This window comes from Mangifera indica, chromosome 12 (assembly GCF_011075055.1).
Source record: "Mangifera indica cultivar Alphonso chromosome 12, CATAS_Mindica_2.1, whole genome shotgun sequence".
Classification (NCBI taxonomy): Eukaryota; Viridiplantae; Streptophyta; class Magnoliopsida; order Sapindales; family Anacardiaceae; genus Mangifera; species Mangifera indica.
The window spans coordinates 5,249,307-5,261,678 of record NC_058148.1 but is presented as its reverse complement, the minus strand read 5'-3'; the positions used below and the strand labels follow the sequence as shown (position 1 = coordinate 5,261,678).

The 12,372-nt window shown below is 30.6% G+C and overlaps 1 protein-coding gene across 1 annotated transcript; it reads right to left on the bottom strand.

Annotated features, from left to right (window-relative positions):
* Positions 1–6,666: 6,666 nt before the first annotated feature.
* Positions 6,667–11,303, bottom strand: LOC123192217 (RING-H2 finger protein ATL32-like). Its single transcript, XM_044604691.1, has 3 exons — positions 10,786–11,303; positions 10,056–10,153; positions 6,667–7,402 (listed from the first exon to the last, which is right to left on the bottom strand). Exons 1-3 carry the CDS (start codon positions 10,942–10,944, stop codon positions 6,976–6,978), a joined length of 684 nt encoding a protein of 227 aa, XP_044460626.1. The 5' UTR covers positions 10,945–11,303; the 3' UTR covers positions 6,667–6,975.
* Positions 11,304–12,372: the final 1,069 nt, after the last annotated feature.

Here is a 12,372-nt window from a genome sequence, read left to right as displayed (position 1 = left end):
TAATTAGAGATATAAGATTGATCGATAAAGAGAGATAAACTAAGTGGTAGGATGAATTCGATAATGGTTTTCAGAATTCTATAGGTGAAATTATCAATTTTTAAATTTTAATTAAAAAAATTATTATATTTTAAAATTAAAAGGGAAAAACATAATAAAATTTTAATTTAAAATTTTTTTATTAAATAATAATTTTATCTTTAATTTCAATTAAACTAATTTTAATTATACTGGGCATTTGGACCGATGAATAAATTCATCACATCATTCATGGATAGTTTGAGTAGCCAGAGTTGCAGGGTGGAGGTTCCAACGACCAAACATGGGTTCACGGTATAAGAGTAAATCAAACAAAATTTTAATTTATCTTTTCTATTGGTTATGTTATAAGGTCTCATCACAAATGCACTCTCACTTATTCATATTTTGTCAAATTGTCAATAATATATTTCAAATAAAAAATAGTAAATATTAGACATGTCAAGGGTTTGGCTCAAACCTTTTATTTTGGCACCATGCACCAATGATTCACAGATTGTTCGAGTCTTACTTGAGTTTGGAAATCAGGTTTGCTAGCCAAAAAAATATTTAAAAATTAAAATGCCACTTTGCACCCACCAACAACTACTAGTTTGAACGGTTTATAAAACTTTTTTAATTTTTCTATATAAACACCCAAAAAAGAATAATAAAATTAGTATATATATTTTTAATATATAATTTAGATGCACAAATAATATGTCATTATATAATTAAATAATTTTAAATTAAAAATAAAATAAAATTTAATCACATGATGATATATCATTTATATACCTAAATTGTATAATAAAAATGTGTATACATAACATTACTAAAAAAAATCATAATTTCTCAATCTCTCTCTTTATAATTCCATCAATCTCTCATTCTCGAACTTTTTTAAGTTTCAATCAATTTTTAATTTTATCTAACGACTTAGTTTTTTTTTTTTTTTAAGTCTAACAACTTAGTTTTCATTTGTTTTACAATTTTTTCAATCATTAATTTTCATTTAACAAAAAATTACAAATGAATTCAAGCACAAATGAATTTAATCCGTTTAAATACTTTGGAAGTTATGAAACTCAATACGTTGTTGATGATGTATCTAGAGCACCAACATTTGAAAGTGTGACACCACCAACGAAAAAAAAAAAGGAAACATAAATTGATGGTATGGGAACACTTTGATCAAATTGAAGAAACAATTATAAGTAAATTAATTTGATAGACAATGCGCAAACATTATTTTTCCTTTTTAACATGTGTCATTTAGGACAGCACCAGTCATTTTCACCATCATATTTTTTAATATTATAGATAAATTTCACACCACTTGAGCGGGTAACTATAACACCTACAGGTATGACCAAAAGTATTTTGGTCTTTTAGCTTTGTGTGTATTTAATTATGAATGGCTATGTTGAATTAATGCAAACATGTTGAAAATGAGATGCACGATCATGTGGGGTGGCCACACACCTGCATGTATAGTGGCAAGGGGCAAAATGGTCTTTTGCCAAATGTTCCACATAATTCAACTAAGTCTAGAAGACATGCACACTTTTGTATGGGGGCATACACACTTGTATAGTGTAAGTGAGTTTGAAATTTTAGATAAGAATGCATTTCATGGAGATTTCAAGATGTGTCTTTAATGTAACGACATACATGACTATGTATGAACAGTACACACCGGTGTATCGCTTATTATAGCGAAAATAAAAATGCAACCCAGACATGTTTGACTCACTTTTCAGACACATTTAAAAAAAAATTGCGCACTGTGAAGGTGAGCCAAGGGAGTGTTTAGCCACAAAAGGCCATTATGAATTGAGGGAACAAACTTTTGCCACGTGATGACCACTCACACTGCCGAAAGAGAGGTAAGACTAAACTCCCTTCCCTCTGTAATATGTGATTTTCATTGTTTGATTGAACTGAATTACTTTAAATGATTTGGGGAGTAAGTATTTGTTTTGGGGTGAGGATTGTACATGAATACAAACGATTATTTTGAGTTATATGTTGCATGTGTCTATGTTGGTAAAAATTTGAGGTGGATGAATGGTATGAATATGTATATATGTGTTATTTGATTTTATGTATGTATTGATTTGTTGTTGGATTGATTTTTGAGTATGATTATTAGGGTATAGGTTGGAATTTGTGTGCTTCTTAGGAAGGAGTAGTTGGACTTGATAATTGAATTGAATATGTGATCATTCTATCATGAATTCAATAACTATAAATGCCTTGGGTTGAGAATTTAGATTGTCATCGAAGTCTATACAAGTGTATATGTGGAGGAGAGAGTAGTTGCATTTGAATGGCATACTGGAAGTGTATGTTGGTTAGGAAAAAAACTGGAAATCGTAGGAAACTCAAGATGAAATTCTAAGGAATCATGCCACACACCCGTGTGTTACTTGACACACAGCCGTGTGCTTTTGCGGGAAATTTTCACCATGTGGTTTTGTGTCACGAGTGTGTAAAATTGGGGGTAGATACATACCCATGCGGTATAGGACAAACAACCATATATCTTACCCTGATTTGATTATCCATGTGCAATCCATGCATAGACGTGTAACAGAAGAAAGAACACCCCTGTGCATGGTAGCTACACCCCATGTACTTTCAGGGAAAATGGACTCTAGGATTTAGAGGATGGAAATTTAATATATGAATATTAAAATGACTACTTTACCCTTAGAAGGGTTGACTTTGGATAAAAGTTAAGAAAAAGGCCCTAACAAAGGCTACTGATAACGGAAATTGTTATGGGGATGCTCAATTATATGGACAATGACATGAACCTTGATCAAATTGAATCCTAATCGAAAACACCAACGATGCAGCATGAGATTTCTACCACCAAGTTGTGTGCAGTGTGAGCTTCACTAAGCTTAGTGCAATGTGGATTAGTCATCGGGTTATGTGTAGTGTGATTGGTCACCAAGTTGTATGCAGTGTGACGCATCACTGAGCTATGTGAGGTGTGATGCAGCCACTGAACTGTGTACGGTGTGGTGGTGAAAGCAATAAGGTTTGTTTGTGTGACCCCAACCCTAAGCTTGACCAACCTATGTATAGAGGACATTAGATAGTTGACATTAGAGATGTCACGTGTTTTCACTTGATATCGATGATGTCGTTAGACATTGTTGGACATGAGTTATCGGGGATGACACTAATATTGTGAATAGGCACTAAATGCCGAGTAATTCAGATGAGCATATGAGATACTAGAAAAACATTCGGAATACCACAACGTTAATAATAGGATACTTGGGAAACAATTGATGATTATATGTTGTGTGGTTACCTGCTTACTAAATGTGTATCACTTATCGTGTCTTTTCTATGGTTTTGCGAGTCTTGGAGTAATATGGCGATAGCGGGGCAACTAGCAAGTCGACACATGGTGGCGTATGAGGACAACAACATTTTTGTAATTTGCACATATGAAAACTATGGATATCTTTTTATGTTTTTGAACTTGCATTGGATATTTTTATTTTAATTCATGCACATAGGCTTTTATGTTGATTTTACAGATTATTATTTATTTTAATTAAAACACTTTTGCAGATTTGTGGGATTTTGTTTATAGTGTATAATTGGTTTTAAATGCGATGCTATGGCCATGTCAAGCTCAAGACCCACACAATAACGGGCCTTCGTGTCAAACTGCTCGCAAAAGTTACTAGGCTCGCGACACGACCCTATATATAATAGGGTCATGTTGTGTCAACCCTTGACGAATACTGAATCAACTAATTAATTTTAATAAAAAATAATTTTTTTATCAAATAATTTTTTCAAATTATGTTTTCTAATAAAAAAAACATGTTAAAAAATTAAAATGTGAATACAAAGAAGAGAAACTTATTTATATTGGGTGAGTTGAGTTTTTATAATCAATCTTACAAATATGAAATCCAAAACTTGAGTTTAGTTGAAATTTACATTTTTCTTAGCATTTATTTATAACAGATGAAGGAAGTGAGTGATTGTATTATTATAAATGTAAGACACTTTTGCACTTTGCATTTTACACTCTTACAAAAGTGTCCTGTATCTAAAAAAAAACAATTACTCACTTTCTTCACCCATTATTAAATTTTAGTTTTCTCACATATTTTTATTTCTTATAAAAACTTATAGTTTTTTATTATAATAATTATTTTATTTATTTATTAAATATTTTTTTAATATTTTGCGCATTGCACTGTTTTAGGCCTAATTGCCCACAAACTTGAAGGCCAGGCCCGCAGCACGGTCCAATTAGCCTGCAAGCTTGGCATAGCTTGTTATAGTTAGATTTAACAATTCATGTCATCAGATTGTGTTTATATCATATCAGTTTAGGTTTCGTGTCAAAGACTTTCAACTCTAACCTGACTCAAATTAAAATAGTATTGAAATTTTTTAACCTTAGCCTAACCCTATTATATTCAGTTGACTCGACTTAACCTAATTTGCCCTGAAATTATCTATTATTTTTACTTTCCAAAGTATTTTTATTATTTTAATTTTGTCACCAAATTACTTTAATTTATTATTAATAATACACACAATATAATATTTTGTCCATTGACAAATACTTCAAAAAATTTACATACTATAACTTTTAAAACACAATAATACTCTGACTAATCAAATCAAATTTTTACTACTTAATAATAAAATAAAATATCTAAATAAAAAAAAATAATATGAGTAATTTTAATTAAATAAAGATACAATTATTTGCAATATGTAAAGATTTCAAATTTTCACTATAAAGATACAAAAATATAATTATAATATGAGTAAAACCTTTAAAAAAAACATATCTATATTCAGGGTAACCAAATCAAATTTTTACTACTTAATAATAAAATAAAATATTTAAATAAAAGTAAACAATAATATGAACAATTATAATTATAAAATGATACAACTATATACAATCTATTAAAGTAATATTTGCTCAAAATATTCGTTTTAATTTAGGTCGTATTAGGTTATTTTTGTATAAACCCTAACATTATTCGATTTAATTTCATATTGTGTTAGATTAACTTGAAATAAATTTTATATAAAAAATTTAACCCTAACCTAATATTTTTTGTTTTGTATCGTATCAAATTAATAGGTCGTATTGAAAATTATCAACTCTAACCATACTAGTGGATTGTGTCTACTTAGACAAAACTAAAATAAAAGACTCTAAGTCGACCCAACTCTTTTAACACCTCTACAGTGGTGAATGGCATCGTTACTCATTTTTTTTATTGACAAATATACTTGAATGAGTAATGATTAATGAATTAAATTAACTTCTAAATGAAAATTTATGGTCTTTTTTCAAATAACAATCAATTCAATTCAACTGTTTGTAGAATTGTTGTCTAAGTATTTACATTGTAGCCACCTTGAATTTAGAGAGTAAAAAGTGGAGAAGCTTCTGTTCAACTACTTCATTTATTGCAATGCTCTGCTTTTGTCATTGTTAATTAAGAAGGCCTGGGGACTAAATCAACAAAATAAAAGCCACCATTAAAGATGTGACCTGGGTTTCTGTTAAATAGCCTGTAAATTGATTTAAAAAGAATATGTCTGCAATGCTGGAGAGTTTATACTTTTTGTATCAATATAACTATATTTATAATTTTTTTTATATAATTTAAATATATAGATAATATATTATTATATAATTAAATAATTTTAAATTAAAGCTAAATTATATAAAAAAATATGCACACAACTTTGCTTTTTTTACAAAAAATATTACTTTTATTTATTGCTCTTAAAAGCAAAGGCAAATGTGCGTACAAAATCTTAATAGAAAGTGTGAAAAGAGAAAGGAGTTCATTGCACAAGAAACTTGAGATTGGCACTGCCTTTAGGCTGTGTTCAATTATCAAACTGAAATCATGTAATTTCTTTTGAAAAATGAACTATAATAGCATTTAAAAAAAAAAAAAAGATAACTTTTAGGTTATTAGAAATTTAATAAACAGGAAACTATTCTTTTCCGCCCATCAATTCTGTAATGACATCATTATCATGAATAATATTATATATATAAATAAATTATACAAACTTATTTATATAATCTAATATGATAATATCTGATTAAATAATTTTAAAATGAGAAAAAAATAATATATAATTTATTTATACGTATAGTTTTATTTCATTATCATTATCAGCTGCACAATACAAGTTCTATTTCAGTTCAAAACTTGTAAGCCTAATAAGAAATTGAATCCAGACTGGTGTATTTAGATATGCAGTTCACATGATTTCCAGGGCAAGTAAATAGCTTTGACTAAGCGATAAACGGAAACCTGTCACAGGGCCTGACACAGCTGAGGCTACAGCGGTCCTGAATGATGATTGATTATTTTTCTTTTTCCGGGGGATAAAGAAACTGAGATATCCTTTGCACTTACCGCTGAAAAGGGAATATGGAAAAGTAGAAAAGCAGAAACAGAAGTGCAGCCACACGCAGAACATTACCAAGATGTTAGCCTGACCAAATGTACAAAGAACTAAGTTCCAAATGATCCTGGTGCATAAATCAATTTTGGCAAAATATGGGCACTCCCTTTTCGTTTCTGAGATTCTAAGCCTATTATATAATTACCTATATCAGGATACTAGATATGAATATCACAGTTATAAGGCCCACCAGCATAAAGAGTGCTTCATGTGGAGAATCCAAGTATTTGGTGAAGACAAATTAGAAACAAAACTGCAAGAAAACAGCTACCATTGAAAAGTAAAAGGATGGGAAAAAAAAAATCACTCTCTGCAATATTTACAAAATCCCAGAACGGAAATTAATTTTTCCTCTGGAATCTGATGTTGGTTTGATAGGTATGGCTGAACACACCCTTTTTCAGATTCAAGCAAAAGTCTCATTGATTGTAGCTTAGGCTCAAGTATTGCCATGGAAATTCAAGGGTTTGATGGACTTTCAACTTGTTTGTTTACGGAGTCTTTTGTAGTCTGATGGGCCTCGGTTGTAGTGGAAATGTTATTGCCAGCTTCTGTCCGATCATCTTCAGATGAAAATGGGTCCTCTTGAACAGGGTCCATTCTGTGGTTGCCAAGGTTTCTTGAAGAAAACCCACGTCCAGTCAGCAAGAAGTTATATGAATGCCTATCGGAAGCATGGCCATAATGAAACCGAACAGCTGAACTAAACATGGGCTGCAGCAAGCGCTTCCTGTCAGAACATTCACGCAGTGATATTCGACAAACTGGACATGTGTAATGTTGTTGTAGCCATATGTCTATGCAAGTAACATGGAAGGAGTGACCACAGTAGGGAAGAATTCGCAATGTGTCTTCACAATGGTATTCTGAGAGGCAAACTGCACATCTGCCAAAAGAAAAAAAAATTGACCCAAAAACAAAAAAAAAAAAAAAATCAGATTTTGGTTTACTAGGATTGAGGAAAGCAAAGCACATATGTGATCCAAGTAAAAAGAAATAGAACCCTGAAAGAAAACTACTAGAGTATGATGCCCCAAGGAAACAACAGGTGACCAACAATTTTAACTCTAACATCCTTTAGAAGAAAAAACATTAAAAATCCAAAATTATAAGCTTCCATATATAGCAAGAAGATGTAAAGAAGTTATATTGTAAAAATGAAGGGATTGCAGAGAGAAAAAAAAGCACCACAAATGGTGATTCCAGAACCATTCAACAATATTAAGTCAATTTCATATAACCTGATGTAGAAACTTTAAACTTTAGCATCGAAAAAACAGTAGCATCAAAAGATGATTTCAATCACAATTTAACACCCATATTAATTCTCAGCCAGACACAATCCTTCAAAAATTTCTTTAGAGTCGACAGTTGACAGAAACAAGAATATGCAGAAGTCTACCACAAATGTCTACTGTAGAACGTTGAGGCAAATTGGGAAGAAGTGAATTTAATTTGCTTGTTAAAACCTACAGCCTGGGTGCTTAATTAAATAATATGGAGAGCACACTGAAGTCAAAGCCTCAATGTTTTGTCTAGAAGGTTTTATATGGACTGTCATGCACATCTGATACCATATGCATATGTACAAAAGTTCAGACACGATACTAGTTTGGTATGATGGAGTAACTACAATTATGCTGTAAAAATTATAAACCCTATCTGATCCATAATTCGACCATGACTGTACAAAGAACAGCATATGATAAACCAAACAATCCTAATCACTTTCTATTCTCCAGACATGTTTTATCTTCTAAATAAACTTCAAGAGATAACAAACTGGTTAGCTCAAAAATCAAGTAGCAATAATCCAAAATGAAGTAATTTTGCAGAGACTCTGTGTACAAGGGAAAGAAGGAATATGGTCTTTTTAAAAACTTGCCGAATGGGAAAAATCTAAGTTATAACCCTGAGTCAGGTTTAGTAAAATTGGTTTTCAAGAGATTGGATTCATATACAATCAGGACTAAAAGATAATTTTCCACACAAAAAACAATATTTTTACTTAAAATGGGAAATCAATCGATCAGTGTTGCAAGCACCAACGCCCTTCGTCTGATCCTAAGGAAAGAAATAATCACAGTTCAATTCAACAGATACATCCTCAATTATTCTGTGCATCTTTAGACAAAATTCCATCAACTACTGTAAACTTAGAGAGGGACAGCTAAGTTTCACACAAAAGGGTAAGCAATGAATGTTAGACAGCATATCAATGACACATCCAAAGTCCAAACTAATGTTGAACACCATCTGATGGCTTATGTTCAGGTTTTAAGGTAAAACTTGGCACAATTTCCAGACATTTATTAACAAAGTCCTAAGATATTTGGCTTTACTTTCATTCAAAACAAGAACTATTAATAAAAAATGACAACCAGTTAATTCTCCTCTCTTATCCCAATTCCCTTAAAGAACTATGTTGAAGAGAGTACTCAACTTGTCAAACGTAATCAAAGACCACTTTTTTTAAGGACTGCAACTGACTGTCATTGGTTCTAGAGAGTAACACTCAAATTTCCATGTGAACTGGAAAATAAAATTTCAGAGAGCCCATAAATATATTCCCAACTCAAATGGTTCTATACACTCTACCATCATTCATAGTAGAGCTAAGGAGTATGGCTTCCTCAGTATATGCTTCACAGTATGCTTAATTTTAAAACACACTATTATTTCCACGAAAATTACTGCTTCTTGAATGCATCAAAATTCAAAAGGATAATAGCAAAATGATATTCTTTCAGCAATAAGTCAAACCAAAGGTTTTGCACATTTGACATTGGTAAGAACAGCATGCATATTGCAAAAAAATGGTGTCACCACTCATACATAGTTCATGTAAGGCATTTTACATCGTGAAATATATGATGACATTTGGAACATTTTCCATTTTATAACCAACCGTGATTTGGCCAACAAAAGCTAGAGTAATTAAGCTCATATAACAGAAACACTAAAATGCCTGATTGAATGACACTCATGTAGCGAAGACTTTTCCATGAAATTTAGAGAATTAATAAACTGAAAAAGGAGTAAGGAATACATGATTAGACACGGACACATGTTAAGGGAAAACAATGAACTGAATGATTTACTGGTTCAGTTCACCTAACACTCCATTGGATGAGTAAAACAATTGAATGACTAACATAAAACCACTAAAACTCACTTCACTTAATATTCCTTTGGATGACTAAACCAACTGAATAAGTAACAGAAAACCACTAAAACTTACTTCACTTAAACTTTTGGTCCCCGTCATTTTTTCATGGAAAGAGATTAAAAACAGAGAGAACAAAAACAATACCCTCAGCCTTGTACAAGTGGTAGATATGCCTTATCAATATACTTTCATAATGTTATATAGGCCATTGCATATCATCCAAACTTGATATAAGCCTTTAATAGAAACAAAAAGTAATGAGATGATAAATTAACTATCTCAACGAAAAGAGAAAGACTTTGAATGAAAGAAAAAAAATCAAGAAACAAAAACAACATTGTTAGAAACAAAAAGGCAACAATGAACATACTGAGCATCTTCTACAGCTGCAAAAAACTGATCACTGTACTTCTTTGTTGGAAAGTTGGCTATAGTTACAGGCTCAAGACCATGAAATCCTCTTTCCAGCTGTGCCACAAAAACAAAGTAATAGTCAAATTCATAGCCAACCCTCAAATATCCCAGAGAAAATTTACCCTATACTAATAAAGAGAACAAATGAAACAAACTCACTTTTAAACAAATGCACACACCAGCCGATCATGTCACAATGGCAAAATATTTTCCATCAAAAAATAGAAGTAAAAGTTGACAATAGAATCAAAATTATTTGGGACAAAGATACAAAGGGTCAAGCTCAGCCAAAAGCTGCTATGGATTAGTAATTTTACCAATACAATACCAATTCCCAGAAGTTAAATTTTACAAATGAACAAGGAAATAGAGCTACAGTGGTAGACTGCAGATCATTTCTGTAACATTCAACAAGAAATTATCAACAAAAACATGAAATACAAAAAAAAAAAAATCCATTATAGCATTATACAACTCAAAAAGTGATCATTTTTACCACTTTTACCTTGCAACTAAATCAGTAACGTTAGAGATTGATGAATATTACCATTTTCATTTACTAACTACTTTTTTCACCAGAAAGACATAAAAATTAGGTAAAAAGTAGACCTTTGTTTGAAGCTGGAAATGAGCAAAATATTAAAATTAAAAGAACCCAGAAACCAAATTTTAATGGAAAGGCTTACCAAGCCGAAATCAGATCGAGAGGCAATGGGAAAAGATCTCCTAGATGCATTCAACTGAATCCGAGCACAGACAAGGCGTGTACAAACAAACACTATAAACATAATACTAACAGCGAACCCTATCACTGTCATAACCAAATTCATCCCTGAAGATATCATCTTTTCTTTAAATTTCTTCACTTTCCAATATCAAAATCTAAACTTGATTCTACAACTCCAACCACACCAAGAACTCAACTCAACCCTCTGTAAGTTTCATTACAGAACTCATTGTTCAGTACTCGAGACTGTTTCATAGGATGAAAAGAGGAGGAGAAGTGCGAAGATGGAAGGTATAGAGGGATTGGGCAGAGCCATGCAGTGAAACCCACATGGAAAAATAAAGTTTTGATGAGGGATAGAGTGAATATAAGATGAGATTTACACAGATCTAAACACAGTAATAATGTTAGCAGAAGACTTTAAAACGGATCCCTACGGTACAGAACAGAACTGGTTTGCCTATTTTTTACTTTTGTTTTTGTTCTTGGACTTTTTTTTTATTCCTTTTCTTGTCTTGCTTGGGGGTCTATTATATATTCCTTTTGATTATTTTATTCATGACAGTCTTTTGAATATTTTCATTTTGTCAGAGAAATAATCTTTTATTTATAATAGAAATATACGCTTGCTAATTTTATAAATGGCACAGTCGTTTATGCAATAAAATTATGTATGAGAATTGCAACTTTTAAGGATAATAATAATGATTAGCCTTTTCTAAATCAAGTTTATCAAATATATAAATCATTATTTTTGTATTTAAAATTTAATTATAATATAAAAATATTATAAAAATATTCAAAACTAAATAATTGAATTGGTTTATTGTTTTTACAAATGAATTAAATTTTTTATTTAAAAACATTTGAAAATCAATTCAAACTAATTTAAAAATTAATTGATTTTTTAACTATGCTGAAAATACCGTATTGTCAAAATAAAATTTTGGTTATCTGATTTTAAATTGAATTTTAAAATTAGTATTACAGCTTTATCTTTATTACTCAATGCTTCAATTAATTGTGTTTTTTTTTTTTTACAATTTTTTAGGAATTTTCACTTTTGTAAAATTGTTTCATGAAGAATGCTTTTTGTTACAATATTAGTTGTATTGCTAATTTAGGTGTAATTTATACTCTAATTTAATGATTATAATTAACGGTAATGTAGACTTGATTTTAGAAATTGTAATTAACACTAATCTAGGTTTTAATTTAGTGATTATAATTAACCCTGATTTAGATTTTCTGTTAGTGATTGATTTAATTTTTTAATCTATATATTTTTTTAGACTATACATACTAGATTGTATATTGCTGTAAACACACAATGCAAAACATATAATTTCATTTTTATTCAATTTTTATTATCAAAATTATCATGGTATCAAAGTCTATGTAAAACCACTTCAACCGTTGGTTTTGCACAATTTTTTTTCTTCTAGCAATTATTTCATTCATTTACCATCTTTTAGGTCATCTCATTTTTTTTCTTCCCTCATCCCCACTTGATTTTTTTGATTTCTCTTATCTTTGAAATCATTTA